This window comes from Symphalangus syndactylus, chromosome X (genome assembly GCF_028878055.3).
Source record: "Symphalangus syndactylus isolate Jambi chromosome X, NHGRI_mSymSyn1-v2.1_pri, whole genome shotgun sequence".
Taxonomy (NCBI): domain Eukaryota; kingdom Metazoa; phylum Chordata; class Mammalia; order Primates; family Hylobatidae; genus Symphalangus; species Symphalangus syndactylus.
In genome coordinates, this window is record NC_072447.2 from 116,504,790 (window position 1) to 116,521,717 (window position 16,928).

The following is a 16,928-nucleotide window of genomic DNA, read 5'->3' on the forward strand; positions in this document are numbered from 1 at the left end:
GGACTCTGCAACCATTCTGCATTGCTTCTGTGTTTTCCACTATCCTGTTTAACAAAGCTCAGGGTACTTTCGGGGGAGAAATATCAGGCCCCTAATGGGATACTAGGGGAAAGGTAAGGTTGCCAAACCAGTCAGATTCAACCCGCCTCCATCTCCAAAATTCTGCCGGAGACAGGACTGCCTGCAAACAAATAAGGCTTACACCACAGAAAAGAGCAGGCTCAAAAGTGTTTTTCTCTTCACAGATGGCACCAAGATAGCAGCACAGAAGGTGAAAACTGGTGAATGGCATTTAGAGACAAGATCTGCAAGGCCTGCGCCTGATGAAGCTTTTGCATCTAACTCAAGCACTGGGGAGAGAAAATAAACATTTCCATCTGAAAGCGCAGGCTTGGTGTTGGTCTGCTCTGGGCAGCATTTACAGTTCAAGGCTGTCCGGTTGTGCACAGAATGCAACACCTAGAAGGCAGTCCCTTTCCTCAAAGTGTGCAGACTGCTGTTTCAAGATCTTGTACTAATCCTTCCCCTACACCCTGTGTAGATACTCTATCCTTCAAAAGGGCAAGTCCCACAGCTCTCAATAGGGCCTTCCAGGAAAAGCCATCACAGAAGGATATATCCTCTGGTTTGGGATGGGTGATGGTGGGGGCAGAGAGGAGGGTGGAAGCGTGTTTTCCAGACTTACTCTGTCTACTTATTCCCCTCATGAGCCTCGGGCCTTTTCATTTCCTCCAGCACTACCTGGGATCTACCTTAATTTTCCCCACTTTCCTTTTCCTCTCCTGCTCCACCTTCCCCTCTACCTCGACACTGGGTCAGCCTCTACTTTTCCAACATTCAAGCTGTTCCAGTTACACTTATTTGAGGCATCTTTTCCCATCTTGGGGAACAAACAACAGCAATCCTATTCTGTCCCTCTTCTCTGTCACTGGCTGAACCTACTCCCACACACACAAAAAATCATCATGGATCCTTTGGCAAAAAGGGCCTGTATTAGAGCTGGGTTCATCCTTCAGTGATTGTATCAAAGATGGGCTGGATCACCCCGAAGAGATAGTTTGGAGAGGGGGTGTCAACTGTTAGCCTAATCAGCCAGACTGGGTTTCTAGTGTATGGATATAATTAATTTATTTCACCAAAGCGATGGGGGCAGGGATATAGTTAAAATTTGGGGGTGAAAATACAAAATCAGGGAAAAGCCAGGAAGAAACAATTCTCAGAGCACTCCAACAATCCTCATCCAGATTTAGGAAAACTAAGGGACAGGGAAGCCATTTTCCTATATAAAAATCCTGTTTGCCAGGTGCAGTGGCTCACGCCTATAATCCCAGCACTTTGGGAGACGAGGCGGGCGGATCACCTGAGGTCAGGAGTTCGAGACCAGCCTGGCCAACATGGAGAAACCCCCATCTCTACTAAAAATACAAAATTAGCCAGGCGTGGTGATACATGCCTGTAATCCCAGCTACTCAGGAGGCTGAGGCAGGAGAATTGCTTGAACCCAGGAGGCGGAAGTTGCAGTGAGCAGAGATCGCACCATTGCACTGCAGGCTAGGTAACAAGAGCGAGACTCCGTCTCAAAAAAAAAAAAAAAAATCCTCTGCTGATAATAAGCCCCTGCCTCCTTTAGGCCCCCAGATTTGGTGTCTGTTTATAAATACTCAGCTTCATTCAGGCCTCTGAAATTTCCACTCCTGGTGTTTCCTAAGGACAGAGTTGCTGGACAATACAAGGCATCCTCCTGTCCCTCCCCCACCTTCACCCTCACCTCTCTGAACAGTTCACATTGTAGGGAGACCAAACCACATGAGCTCCACAATGATAAAAGCTGCAAAGAAGCGGCCAAAGTCATAACCCTATTCACCAGCAGCCCCTGGAAGCCAAGAGCTAAGGTTCCTCGCTTGGGGTACTCCAGAGGTAAAGTCCCAATGGGGGGCGGGCAGAGAAGAATGTGAACTGGAGATACACTCCTTTTTCTATTTCCTCAGCCTAGGGTTGTCACCTGTCACCCAGCTGTGGTGTTAAGCCCCTCCTGCCCCTCACATACACCAGAGAAAGAGAGCAGATGTTGAATTTGAGCTGCAGGGAGGGACCAAATCAAAGGGTGGGGAGGAGGGATTGTTGAAAGAGAGTTACTATGAGAACTCCCACTAAGAAAAAGTATTCTGAGCCTTTTCCAGAACAAGGCAGGACTGCTCAAACTTTAGCTGGTGAGATTTTTCTAGGAACTACATTTATTTTTATATTTAAGATTCAAATTCATATTTGGGAAAATGTGACCAAGACGATGAGCCTTAAGGTGCCGTCAGATCCTTTACCTATACAGGCATTACCAGTATTCTTATCAAGAAGTATCACTGCCTTCTGGAATTCTAAAAGAATCAATCACGTTTTCTTTAGGGCTATAGCGTCTGGAAAAACTACATAAATTTTTTTCTCCTTGTGTAAATGTAAGACGTTACTTCTCCTAGGTAGACAGGTAGAAGGCTTTTTCCAAAGTTTGACTCATATCTAACCTTCAGATATAAAAGTCCTGAAGACCTGCCACAAGTAATGCTGGGATTCACAAGTGGAGACTTTAATGTGGATATTAAACAAGTCTCACAAATAAGACTTAGAGACCCTAATATCCCAAAACGGAAGCCTCACCTTCTGCAGTCTTGCCACCTTCTCATAGCATCCTTCCAACTCCTGCCGCAAGTTCCGGTTCTCATCTGAGAGGATCTCAACCATCTGCTGGGCTCTGGAAACAATGGCAAAAGGGTCTGCTGGCACTGGCTGATAAGAAGCAGAGGATGGCTGAGCCCGAGGCATAGCTGAATAGGCTTCTCCTGGCTGCTGCTGTGGCTGCTGCTGCTGCTGTTGGTGGTGATGGTGATGATGGTGCTGCTGCTGCTGTTGCTGCTGCTGCTGACTCAGGCCAGGTTGGGAGAGACGGTAATGATCCCCCTGGTGAGCCTGATTAGGAAGGAAATGCTGCTGCGGCCTAGGCAGGTGAGCTGAATGGTCTCCCTGGTTTGGGACCAAGGGGTGTCGGGCAGGAGACAATCTAGTGGATGGTGGGGATTGTAGCAAGGGCAAGGACCCCCCAGAGGTCAGAGAAGAAGTAGGGCTGTGAGGCTGCGAGTTCCTGGCTGACAATGGCAATGAGATGTCCTGCGCTGGCCTGTAAAACATGAAAGGCAGGTGCGGGTTAATTTCTCTCTGAAGTCAGTGGGGGAGAAGGGCACAGAAAAAGTGAGATGAGGAGGCTTCTGATGCCCCCAGGACACCTGCAAAATGAAGAGCAGGCAGGGTCTGACTATGGGGAAGTCTAACCCTGCCTGCTCTATCTCTGCAAAGACTACAGCCCTTTTCCAGCCTGACCTTCTGTGACTCTGCCTGACAAACAGAGGTGTGATCCCATGAGGGTCAGAACCAGACAACTTCCATGGTCACTTTGTGAAAATCGTAGTGATACACACCTGTACACCCGTTTGCTCAAGTCTAAACATTTCAAATGATTCTTCTACAAGGTAGTTTTCATCTCATTATTTTAAATTAAACCTTTTCTGACATTATGCATGTGGTCCAGCACACATAACGATCCTGGTTTAGAAACTATGTTCCATTTGCCAGGAAGGAAACAACGGCCATAAAAACCACCCCTCATCTTGCTATCTGCAAGTCCCTTTAGTAATTCATACATTCACCAAAAAAAAAAAAAAAAAAAAAAAAAAAAAACAAAACTATTCAAGGATTGGTAGATACTTATATTAGAGACACTAAATAATTATTGTTGCTTCCAGTTGTTAATGATTTAATGATTCCCATTAGCAGTAACCATAAAAAGACTTGAAGAGGGTTACAAGCAATGCTAACATACTATTTTTGATGTAATGAATCACAAAACATAAGAACTGGAAAGGCCTCAAAAGAAAATTACTTAGTTCAACCCTATCACTGGACAGATGGGGAATGAGGTCCAGAAAGGGGAAGTGATCTGCCAAATATTAGAGTGGTAGTGCCAAGATAGAATCCTTCTTTCCCAATTCCCATTTTCTGGCTTTTTCTACTGCCATAATGCATTGATTTCTGTGCACTGATACTTAGATTTCCAGCCTATTGCCCATAGAAAGTTCCAGAAAGAGACCTTTGGTACATTGTTTAATGTGGCTCTCCCATTTTTGTACCTAATTACCAGGTACAAAATGCTAACACCTAAGTATAAATAATTCATACCTAATGACTATTAGCCATTAAGGGAAACAATTAGAGTATGTGGATGGATCACTTCCACCATCACCACTACCAGGAATAGTATCTGTCAGTGTGCACTGAAGACAAAAAGCTTGTTCATGCCCTAGCTCGTGCCCAATTAACCTCATATGCTCCCATGTCCTGTGGACACTTGTTCTACAGTTGATATTTCTCAATCCAGGGAAGACAGATGGCTAAGTGCATGGGATCTGGATCCCAACAGAGGGAGTCTGGAGACCTCTTCTACTGCTCACGAGCTGTGTAACTTTGCGCAAGTTACTTAATCTGCATGAGCCCATTTTATTCTTGAGGTCATAAATAAATTGCAAAAATACTGGGGTCTTCTCATTTTTGGCGGAATAGGAATTACAAAGAGTCACTTCTCTACCTCCCAGTGAGATAAGCTGACCTTGTTAGCTTGTTACTTAAAGGATATCCACTTAATCTTTGCAATAAATTGCATAAAATTCATGTTGGAACTGGGACAAATCACCAGGAGCAATTAACTTTTAACTGGCATTCCAGATGCTAAAGCACATTCCTCACACACACACTCCAGTTACCATTACTGTTCATTTATCCATCTTTACGAGAGATCTTCACTATTAAGGGCTTTTTACAGCTACAAGATCATTCCAAACACTTTCTCATGGATACCCAATAGCCTAGATCTTCCCCAAGAGTCCTCAAACCTGTACAAACCCTGGATTCTGTCGCTCAGGCCTATCTATGCCTCTGGTGTACCCACATTCTTCCAATCGCATACATCTGTCATTATAAATAATTGCTGAATATTGGAGAGGGCATGCGAACTATTTGGCAAAGAAGAATTGACATGGTACTCATGAGTACAACTGGAAAGTTGCTGCCATACATAATATTTTTCCCCAGAGCTCAAAGCACTCATTCAATCAAAAGCCTGGGAGTTATTTACACATTTATTTGGTGAAGAGCTCCTATTTTCCATTCTATGGATCTTCAGTTTCCTCACAGGTAAAAGACTGGGCTCTTTTTTCTCTTTGAATGAGAGCTATTACAATTTCTACATGTCTACAGAGTTAAAACATAATGTCCTGAGATTTGTTGGGGCTTGTGTATCTCTTTTCTGCTTTGTGGGCAGAAAAGAGGGGCTTAAGTTTCATGTTCTCCAATGCAGCTCTCAAATTTTAAGGGAAAAAAATCACTATATTAACCTTCATTTTTGTTCCCAGGATTTGCAAGTCCAAGGCCTGGGAGGTATTCTCTTTTAAAGACTGAACGCCCAGTTCTGAAATGGGCTTTCTCTCCACAGCTCCCCTGGGCCTCATCAAGCAACCCAGGCCTCTCTCTCAAACTCAGCCACCAGCCTCCCTCCTGCCTGGAGACTGAAAGGCCCCTCCATTCCCTGGATGACAGCACATGGCCTTCCAGGGACCTTGGGAAGGAGACCATGAGGTCTCCAGAAGGAGGTCTCTGGGGTCAGATAAGCTGAGGATGAAGATAAGCAGAGACAAGGCAGCTGCCCCTCAATTCCCCAGGCTGGAAAAGGAAGCAGATCTCAGTGCACCGTCATGTTGGGAAAACCAAGGCAGCCCGTCACTGGCTGGTTTGCAAACCAGCAACGGCTTGGGCAGTCGCAAAGGGATGGAAAGCCCGTCAGCGAAGATCTCAATCTGGGCTCCAGCAGCCACCCATCAGGGGAAAGCAGGACAGAATGAACACTGGGGTGAAGCTCCCCCTGAGAAAAAGAGATTAAGGAATGACAGGGGTAAGGGAGAGTTGGGGGGTGGCGGATGTCAGAGGAAGCCAAAATATACCCCAAATTAAATAATAACAGTAAGAGTAATGACAATAATAATAAAGGTGGCAGCCACGTGAGCAGCACACTCTCCAGGTCCTTCCAGCACACAGCAGCCTGAATCACTCCCCACTGACACGTTAACCAGGAACAACAAGCCGCCTGCAGACAACAGAATCACATGATTCCATGCAAGCCCTGACCTGCCTCCCGCCACTTCCCTCCCTTCATCCTGCTCCTTCCTAAGGCTACCTGGGCCACTGGGGCTCTGCAGAAAAGGGGACATAGCATACATGCAGGACAAAGGCCAGTGACTGAAATCAGGATCCTCCCCAAAGCTGGGGGAGTGGGGTGGGGTGGGGGGGGTACCCTCCTCCCAGAGACAGTAGTAAGGACTCAAAGGGAAAGTAAAAGCCACTCTATCCAGCTGACACAGCACCTTCTACCCTGCCACCTCGATGACTGGGAGCCCTCACCCTCCCCAACCACACACACATGCACACATGTGCGTGTACACACACACACTCCACACTCCTGGCACACACACTCTCACCAGAGCAGGTGCCACCCAATAGCCTGGAACTCGATTGATCCTCACCACAGAAACTGCCTTTCGCAGGCTCTGCAATGGTGAATCGGTGAATCCTGGAGCAGGCTGCAAATTCCTGATGGTTTCTCTTGCACAACCAGCTCTGCTCTGAACTACAGAGTTAGGTCACCCTTAGATTCCACTAAACAAGGATTTCAAGAAACCTCAGATCTGGGCATGATTTCAACAATTGAAAGGAGGTGGCTGCTTTATAAACAGAAATGATTTAATTTTTAAAAGCACTTGATAAATGTATAAACCCAGGATGCAGAAAAGGTTCAGCACTTAGAAAGACAAAGATTCTGAAATTTTAAAGTTATTCAGAGAGCTTGGCCTTGTTTCTCATCTGGGGTTCTGGGCCTTCAAGGTATTTATTTTTTAAGGGGAGGAGGGCATAAGAAAGATGAAGTAATAAAAGGATTGTTTATAATTGTGTTCATTTTAACAGCAAATCTCCAGCAGTTCACTGCACCTCGAAAAGCAAGCAAATGTTTTCTTAACAGCAATTTGTTCAAAGAGTTTGCTTTGCATCCTGACTTGTAATTTGTGGATTAAGGGCTCAGAATGTAGTCTTCTAATTGATTGCTGCTAGCAGCAGTTACTTGGAAAGGTACTCACAAACTGTATAGCTAACTGGTTAAAGGAAATAAAGGAGGGAAAATGTATCACCACCTTAAAGCAGTACACTTCTGGAAAGCAGTTCAACTACCTCCTTTTGCCAGTAATTTGTCAATAGGTGCCACTCCCTCATGTAGGGCCCTGCAAAAATTTTACAGCCAGAATTTGCCTGATGCAGACCCAAATTTCATATGGAGCATCCTCCCACTAGGGCCATTTTAGGTTTGCTTATTCATCAAGCATTATCAAGCACTCTGCTCCTCTCCCATAGAGAAAAACCTGTTACAGCAGAACTGTGTATTAAAATGCTGCTCAACAAGGGTAGATCATCATGGGCTCTGTTGCTTTTGAGGACAGAAAGAAAGAGAAATCCACAGATAACTTAGGTGGGAGGATAAAAAATATGTATCTTCCTGTAAAATACATGCAGCTAAATTTCTCCGGTGGCTTAATCAGGATGGGAAGGAAAAACAAAAATCCTCTTTGGGCTCCTTATTATTTATTTAGGCAGATCAAAGGGCTTTTCCATCTAGCTTCAAACACTGTGGGAGTCATTTCACATCACAAACAATACTGGTGAATGAGTTCTGAAAATAGCTTTCCTGGGAAGGCGGGCTGTGCGCTGAGTGGGGCTGTGGCTTCTGCTCCACACCCCAGCCAACACACTCCCCTCCCACAAGGCAACAGACGTCAGCCCATCAACAGACTCTTCCATACTGATGGGAAAAGCAAAACAAAAACCCCCAGCTTCATTGATATTTTGCTGGCTTGAATGGGTTTCCACTAAGTGAGGCAGTCTTGAACAGACCAACCCCTCCCTGGGTCTTCCGTTTCATTGGTCAGATGGGAATCTGGTTCTTGATCTCTTTTAAACCTGAGTGGCCTTGTTGGTTACCCCATTTCCTGTTCCAAGACACTTATCAGAACATAGGCTCCTGCCCTTTGAAAGCTGCACAGAGGAGGTTGAAAAGCGTTAGGAAATCAACCTGGGTTAAGAGGGAAAAAAAAAAAAAAATCCTAAACTGGCAAAATTAGGGGTGGAGTCCAAAGTGAATTGCCTCTGGCTACAAAAACAGGACCTGGAGGGGAAAAAAAAGAAATACCAGGAAATGCTAGGTGCCTTCTCTTACTTTCACCCTACTCCACCCCATGACTGCCTTCTCTGCTGAGTCACTCAATGAACTTCAAGCCAGAAGGTTTTTTCCAAAATGAGCAAGTAGGGTACAGGAGACAAAGAGGTAGACATCAAAGGACATCACAGACCTAGTCTGTGAGCCGCATATAAATGAAGGCCAGCCTAGGACCAAGCACTTCAAACCTGATGGTCACCCAGCATTACTCATGGCCATGAGGCAGGATACCACACTTAAATGCCACCATCAGTGCCCACGGTTTAAACCTTTTCTCCTGCCCTACATGTTGAAATACTACTGATCAGAGACATGGCCCAAATACTAACAACAGGAACAATGAACAGAATCATAGAATCATAAGGTCTAGTGAATGTAGCAGTGGGACAATGGACCTCTGAATAATTAAGAAGTATACATAGGAACAACTAAATATATAAGACAGAAATGGTAATATTTTTCCTTCTGTATTTTAGCATCTGACCAAAATTTCTATACGATGTGATGGGAATTTAACTCAGAGGTTTAAAAATGTGACAGGCAACTAATAAATTCTCTACCAAAAAAAGATACAACAGTCCAGATTTCATAAACTGCAAGCATAAGGCAAGTAACATTCTGAACCTACATACATACATCGCTCCCCCACCATAACATCTGGGTGTTTGTTTAGAGTCCAAAAGAATAATGGTAATTCTACGGAAAAATGATAACTGACAAGAAATACACAGATTTGTTTGCAAAAATAAATGATGAAAGCTTCATGGAGGGGAATATGTGCAAGTGATAGGATGTTCCAGACTAATTAAAGTGCAAGGTAATTTGCTTCTACTTCTCAAGGAGGGCTTATGAGAAACACAGACCCCTTCAACATCCTAGGAGAGAGGACAGCAAATAGCTGCTGAAATCAAGACTTTTACTCCTGTTCATCCACTAGGCAGTTGAGGCCATGCTCAACCTACAAAGCTAAGGGATTGTTAATACAGTGCTAATTATGGCTAAAGAGGCTACAAATTCAGGTTGGCAGGCAATTCACGAAGCCAGAGGCCTGTCATGCATTGCAGAGTTTGTTATACCAAACACCTGCCCATTCCTTCCCTAAGATTCCCAACACGCAGCAGAAGCTGGTTGGGGATGAGGTCAGGAAATGACAGAAAGAGAACTCTCTTACCTGGCTGCTCCATACTCAGGGGGATGCTGATACCTCATCAGTTGCCCCTCTGTTCTCCCTGGCTGGTTCAGGCGATGCTCACTATAGAAGTGCCCTGGCTCTTGGGGCTTGCACACTACAGATTGGGGTGGCATGCCCTTGAAGGGATATTCTGGTGGGGGGCCTCGGTGTTCCATGCCCTTCAGGCTATGCTGGTTAGGAAGTGGCCCTTGGGCCTTGTAGAATTCACTGGAACTCGTGGGATTCTTGTAGAGGTCATTGGGTTGTGGTGGGGAGAGGGGAGCACTGGTAACAGGTGGATGGGCCTTAACTCCACTGGTGGCCAGTGACATCTGCATTAGTCGTTCACTCAAGGAACGGACATGCCCTTGCTTAAGGTCTCTGAGTCCCTCATCTTGGTGCATCTTTCCAGGATTGAGCCGCTGAACTGATGGGCGTCCCTCGGTCCTCATCTTCTGGTTGGTGACTCCAGTGACGTAGAAGGCAGCTCCAACACTGGCATGCTGTTGGCCCCGAAAGTACTGGGACTGGACCTTGGCTTCTTCATAGGTCGGGAGTTCTTCATTATTCTGCATTCGAGGAGACAGCTGCTTCTCCATGATGAGGTTTTCTGACTGGATTTCCTGCCCCTGGGGTTCTTGTCGAGCAGCATGAGCCACAAGCTGTTGGTGGTGGTCTTGGGGACTCAACACATCACTCTGAGGGCCCGGGTTCCCACTGCCACTGGGGAAAGGAGGGCCATTCCCTGTGGCTTGCTGGTGTATGGCAAGTAGGCTGCGATTCTCACTAGGATTGCCATAGCGAAGCTGCTCTTGTAGCAAACGCTGCAATACCGTGGTCCCTCCACTTGGCGGTTCTTCAGAATTTCTCATCTCTATTGCTGGTGGTGCCTTGTGAAGAGAGAGAGAAATTGGGCACCTGGGCTGCCCTTGACCTGGGAAGGGGAAACAGGAAGCTTAACACCCAGTTGATGGATAAATCAGTCCTCTAAAGGGAAAGAAAATGGATATTGGAGGGTGAGGATTTGATTGCAGAAACAAAGTAGAGAATTGAATCTAAAATTAATAGATTGTTGGGGATTCCGGGCCCTAGCACTGATATGATGAGGAACATGGAGGCATAAGAGCTCTAGGTTTCCTCTTTCACTTTTAGCATGAGTTAAATATTCAATCTGGACTTAACTCTTAAGAGTGCTTGAGAAACCTGGAACAGTCAACGAGGGTAATCAAAGTGGGTAACTTTTCAAGGTCCATATTCACAGGCTTCATCTCTCTGTATTCTATTTAAAGCAAAAACCCAATCTTATGGCTGTGGAGGTGGGGGCAGGACAGTGGGGAAAGTTACCCCATAACAGGATTTGTAAAGCAGCTCAGCATATGAAGGCAGCTACAAAATGCAAAATAAAGACTCAAATAAATAAAAGGTGAAGAGAGCTTGGCTTGCACCAGATAGTAATGATCCCTGCCTCGATGCAAATCTTTTTCTCTGATCTCATAAGGCTCTGAAACATCTTTTTAAAAAAATCATTTTCATAGTCTCCATTTTGGATGCTCCTTGGCTTAATAAGAGAAGGACTTGGAATACTTATTACTGACAAAGTTGCCTTTCAGCTCTCCAGAAATAGTCATTTAGATATGTTGTTGTTGTTATTGGGTAGGAGAAGCTTAAAGGGGAAGCCTCTTTTATTTGAAGTGTGCCTCTGACAAAATTTAGAAATTGAAAAATATAAAGATCATCCTTCTGGAAAGGTATACGATTAGCATATCCCCTCCCTCACCACCAATTCTTCTAAACAGGTACTATGGGTTGACTGAAACTGATAACTTCAGTAACACAATTTAATATTCAAATTCTAATCATACTGTTGGTTTACAGGGTATACAACTGATTCCTCTTTTCTTGACGTCTATTTTCTCAACTAAAAAATGACTGGTAGATGATTTCTCTCTCTCAGCACTGTATAGTACACACTAATTCATTAGAGATTCAAAAATTCTTTGGGCAGAATCTGTCATGTTAAGTATTGGAATTAAGTAATAATGTTCAATAATGAAATTTTCACTCTAAGGATCTTCAGTAATTGGTGGAGATGAACATAATGTCACACGAAAAGTCACAATAAAGGTCAGTTTAACCAGCATCAGGTTTCTAGATGGCAGCTCTGGATCCCTGGCTCCCAGGCTCTTATTTCTATGATATTAAGTGGCCTGCAATCTCTCTGGAAACATGAACCCCTTTCTTTTGGTCATGCAGAGAGAGAGTGACCCAGAATGTACATACAGTATATGAAGAAAGTTCATCTTCTCTCTTTCTTCACGTCTTGTTGGTTACTACTACCTGGCTTCCAACTGTTGTGCTGGGCGGTCTGACAACACGAAGGGACCCTCCAAAGTCCCTCTCATCATATTCTCTTGGGAAGTGCACACCAGTGGGTTAAGCAACCCAGTCCCTTTTCCGTTCCTCCCAGTGTGCCTCCAGGACTCCTGTACTTGAACTGTCAAATTGGGATATTCTGATAGGCTGACAAGCATAATATATAAATCCTTTTTGGTGCCCCAAACTAGAGAGATGACTACCAAATTACTTTTCCTTGCTCACAAACTGGAAACAGGAACATGTATGGTGTTAAAGCAAAAGTGATTTACAAACCCTCCCTGCAAGGCAGGGAAATGCAGACACTGAGCTGCCCTGGACCCTGAAAAGTATACCACCCCCTCCCACGTCACACCCACCCCACCCAGCATGCACACAGGCACACATGCATACACACATGCACGAGCGCGTACACACACACACACACACACACACAGAAATATTCCATACCTATTTCTGCTTTCTTTTAGGCTTAAAGCCTTGATCAGGATAGGGAATTCTTGCTTATGAGCAGCTCCAGAAACCGCAACGGCAGATTCCCTCTCCCCTAACACTCAGGTTCAGGGTAAGCGCCGCCAAGAGTCCAACCACTGGTCACTCTGAAATGTTCAGGAGGGGGAGGGAGGAAGAAATAAAAACGTCGTTTCTATTTTGCCACCAATGGCCAGCAGTTAATCAAACCAGTTCTTCCAAGAGAATGACTTGTCCTCCTATGGTGCTTGGCTTTTAAATGAGTAGCAGAGTCCATCTCCACTAGGGCAGAAAAGAAACCTCAGTGTCCAGTAGCTGTGTCCGGAAGGCCAGGCCAGTCTCCAGTGATGGAAATGTTCAGGTCTGAAACTTGCTCTGTTCTGACCTCACAGCCCTAGAAAGCTACCACTTCCATTCCAAGTTGGAATGGTGGATGATGACAAAAGCCAAAACCACTGTCACCTTTAGGGTGCAAACTTTAAACTGCTATTAGTAGCAGGGGAGGTTAGTGAGGCTCACTGTCGCACATCCCAGAAGGGAGGGCAGTCATCATAAGGTAGGTTTTTGGTCAAAAAAAAAAAAAAAAAACACTCAGTGAGGCTCCCAATTTGAGTGCCTCAAGCTCAGATAGGTGGGGGAGGGGGAGGGGGAGGGGAAGAACCTTCTTTTCAACCAAGTCATTAAGTATTTATTGCGTATCAACTATTCCACACATTTGTCAGCCTCATACTAGATACAATAAGGGCTACAAAGGCACATAAAATATAATTCCTGCCCTCATGGAGCTTACACTCTGATCATCTGATCAATGGTCCATCCATTCTTGGAGTAGGAAAGTAGACTGCCCTTCCCAACACAGAGCACAACCCTTCTCCAAGCAGAAGATGCCTCCACTTGCTTTCTTGGCACTTCCATTGCCCCAGTGTCTCAGCAAAAAAAAAACTCATAGACTTACATTATATAGACTAGATGCACATGTGTAACAGACCTGGATTTGAGATTGTCCTTATGTCTAATTTCTGTTTGGACTCTCTGCAAAGCCTTGTCAGCCTAATCGAAATGATTCTAAGACTCAGGAGTTTAAGTGACATGCACATGAACCACATTTCTATCTTCTGTCCTGGCCTATGTATGATTCATTCATATCACTTAAAGGAAAGGCTTAATCCACACCAGTGACTCCATGAGAGGAGGAAAGCAATGCAAAAGAAGTACACAAGCATCTCTGTATTTTGAGAGCATGTTCAAAACATTCAAGTTTTTAAAAACTCCACAAAACCACAAAGTGATTAATTTAACATTATTTCCTTGCAATGTTGCCAAAAATAAAGTGAACAGATATAGAGTGAACAAACACGGAAATGTGTCTTTCCATCTTGTTTTGGCACAACATATAATCATGATCAAAAGCAACATCATCTCAAATCTGCAAGGTAATTATTTTAGGGTGTCTCCCCTAATTTTGAAGCAGAGGAACTTCTAATTGGAATCAAAGCTGGACTGTTAACAGAGCTATGGTACATAACCACCGTGCTTCTATTGTCCAATTCTGAACAAAACATTCATCCTTTTTTTTCCAGCTGAAACACCAGAAAACAGCCCAAGGCTTTTAAACTCTAGTCCCTGGAGAGAAACTACCATATTATTCTTTTCCAGTACTATTTAGATTCTTCATGCTGATATTACTGACTTTCTCCTGATACTCAGCTCTTCATTGAGAAAACTTTTCTCATGCAAGGACTTACTCTCTTCTCTCAATTCTGTCCTCTGTATCCTTTTCTTACTTATCTATTTTTGAGATGGGGTCTTGCTCTGTCACCCAGGCTGGAGTGCAGTGGTGGGATCTCGGCTCACTGCAATCTCTGCCTCCCGGGTTCAAGTGATTCTCCTGCCTCAGCCTCCCATGTAGCCAGGATTACAGGCACGTGTCACCATGCCTGGTTGATTTTCATATTTTTAGTAGAGACGGGGTTTTGCCATGTTGGCCAGGCTGGTCTTGAACTCCTGATCTCAGGGATCTGCCTGCCTCAGTCTCCCAAGGTGTTGGGATTACAGGCGTGAGCCACCACGCTCGGCCCCTCCATATCCTTTTCTAAACCCAAATCACTTTATGTTAACTGGACACAGATCGTTCCCCTACCCTCTCACCCCCCTCCTGCCATCTTTGTCTCTGTTTAAAAGAGAAAAATCGGCCTAAGAAAAAAGCTTTGCAGAGTCCTCTCCAGTTTACTATTTTTTTCTTAAAGAACTTATGTTCATCTACATGTCAACAGTCACATAATGAGGAAAACACTACTCCATTTATTTGAGAAAGGAAAGGAGAAGACTCCTTGTTTCATGCACAAGAACTAAAACAGTATGAACTCTATAACCTTTAATCTCCCTATAGCTTTAATCATGCCACTGCCAGGGGTCTGACATCATCTTCAATCAATAAAATAACCTTGTTTGTCCTGGGCACACAGACTGTCTCTGAGAATATTTGATAGGAAAAAAAGAATAATTGTGGTTCTGTCTTTAAAAATGCAATTTGAATCTATATAATCAACTCTTCTAATAACAACAACAGGGAAGTAAGGCCAAGCTAACTTCTTACTCCATTTGCAGTCATTGGCCTCTCCCAATACACCTGTGAGGTTGAGCCAAAACATATTAATGAAGGCCCAGATGTTTCCGAAGACAAGTCCCAGAAAATCAACATTACAAGGTGGTCAGGACAGACCAAATTTCCACCCTTCAAATAAATTTTGCAATATGCCTATAAGATCTTTCTATCCCCTCTTCTATACCCTTCCACATTCTGCCCCTACCTCTCATTCTACCAACCAGGATAAAGAATCTAAGTCTAAGAAAGCTGTTTCTCTGCTAAATCTTGGTCAACTTGTTTCATCCAATTTGACTCCCAGATAAATGGAAGGGGGCCAGTTCAAAGTTTTCCCTGTACCTATGTGTATGTATTTGTGCCAACACACACACACACATAACCTCTCACAAAAAGTGAGAGGCCCCAGTAAATTCTTATGTTCTCTCAGGTTGGTCCATATTGTAGCCAAAGTACCCTAGAGAATAACTTTCCCAACAGTCTTGCAACCCAAGATACCAATTCACTTCATTTAGGATATGAAAAACAATGGTCCTTTTGCAGGTTATCTCAATGGATAGGCATCACAAACACCGTGGCACAGAGTCTGGGCCTAGAGTCACACTGCCCAAGTTTAAATCCTGGATGTATGGCTTACTAACGGACCCTGTACATGTCTCTTATCTCCCAAGTCTCAATTTCACCATCTGCAAAATAGGGATAATGGTGTTCATACTAGATAGGGTTGTTATAAAGATTAAGGGAATTAATCCATGTAAAGTGCTAAGCATGGAGCCTGGCACATAGTAAGGCCTCAATAAAAGTAAGCTATTACTATAATTGTTATTTCAAAGTAGCCTTTTTTTTTTTTAGAAGTATACAGCAATTTTATGAAGAAAGGTTTTTTTAAAAAAAAAAAACACCTTTATTTGAAACTCAGTCCACTACACAGGGGTCCTTAGATCATTGAAAGCCAGAACTGGAAAGGGAGACCACCTAGTGTTCCCACCCTCTTCTTGTATAGATGAAGATGCCAGGGCCTCAAAGGGTAAGAGAGACAGCCAGGACCAAAATGAAAGTTTTTATAACGCCTAGGGCAAGAGCCCTTCCACTACAACATATTATCTAGCATTATTTGCTTGTACAAAGGAGATGCTTAATAACTATTTATTACATAGAATTGACCTTGGTTTTAAAAGACTATAAACCTGCCTTAATGCTACCACTGATTTTCCAGTTCCATTGAAAGTAAAATGTTAATGGAAGGAAGGGAAATTCAAGGCAGTAAGGGGGAAGTGTTTAGAAATACTACTATAGAAAGGCTTTGCAAATTTGCTTTTTAGGCTAAGATGTAAGGTGGATTGAACAGCAACGTGAACCTCCACGGATGGATGTTTCCAGGCCCCCTGTTCCAGGTCTGTTCAACATCATACCAGCTTGGCATTTGCTCTTACTTAACTCTAGCACTAGTTCAAGAAAAGCCTTAAGAGACGAGTCAGCCCCAACTCTTCTTTGTTCCTATCTCTACCTCTATGATATAGTTTGGATGTGTGTCCCTGCCCAAATCTCATGTTGAATTGTGAGGTTTGGTGGGAGGTGATGGGATCATGGGGGCAGATCTTCTTGGTGCTGTTCTGATAGTGAGTTCTCATGAGGTCTGGTTGTTTAAAAATGTGTGGCACCTTCCCCCATTGTCTCTTGCTCTTGCTTTTGCCATGTGATGTGCCTGCTCCTCCATTGCCTTCTGCCATGATTGCAAGCTTCCTGAGGCCCCCGCCCCAAAGCCAAGTAGATGTTCGCACCATGCTTCCCATAAAGCCTGCAGAACTGTGAGCCCATTAAAACTCTTTTCTTTATAAATTACCCTGTCTCCGGTACTTCTTTATAGCAATGCAAGGACAGCTTAATACACTCTATTGCAAACACAATGATTTTTGCACCACCCTATTAGATTAGGTTGAAAAATTATTTTAAGAACC

The 16,928-nt window shown here is 44.1% G+C and overlaps 1 protein-coding gene across 3 annotated transcripts in view; it reads right to left on the reverse strand.

Annotated features, from left to right (window-relative positions):
- Nucleotides 1-16,928, reverse strand: part of AMOT (angiomotin) — a 65,948-nt gene that overhangs the window by 37,641 nt on the left and 11,379 nt on the right. Inside the window, exons 3-5 of one of the 3 annotated variants that reach the window (XM_063634603.1) lie at nt 12,348-12,496; nt 9,525-10,414; nt 2,650-3,166 (exon numbers count right to left, since the gene is read on the reverse strand). In XM_063634603.1, coding sequence (XP_063490673.1) covers nt 2,650-3,166; nt 9,525-10,396 — 1,389 coding nt within the window. In that variant the 5' untranslated portion in view covers nt 10,397-10,414; nt 12,348-12,496. Of the gene's footprint in view, nt 1-2,649; nt 3,167-9,524; nt 10,459-12,347; nt 12,497-16,928 lie in introns of all 3 variants that reach the window. The other 2 variants (XM_055267853.2, XM_063634604.1) reach the window with 2 other exon arrangements.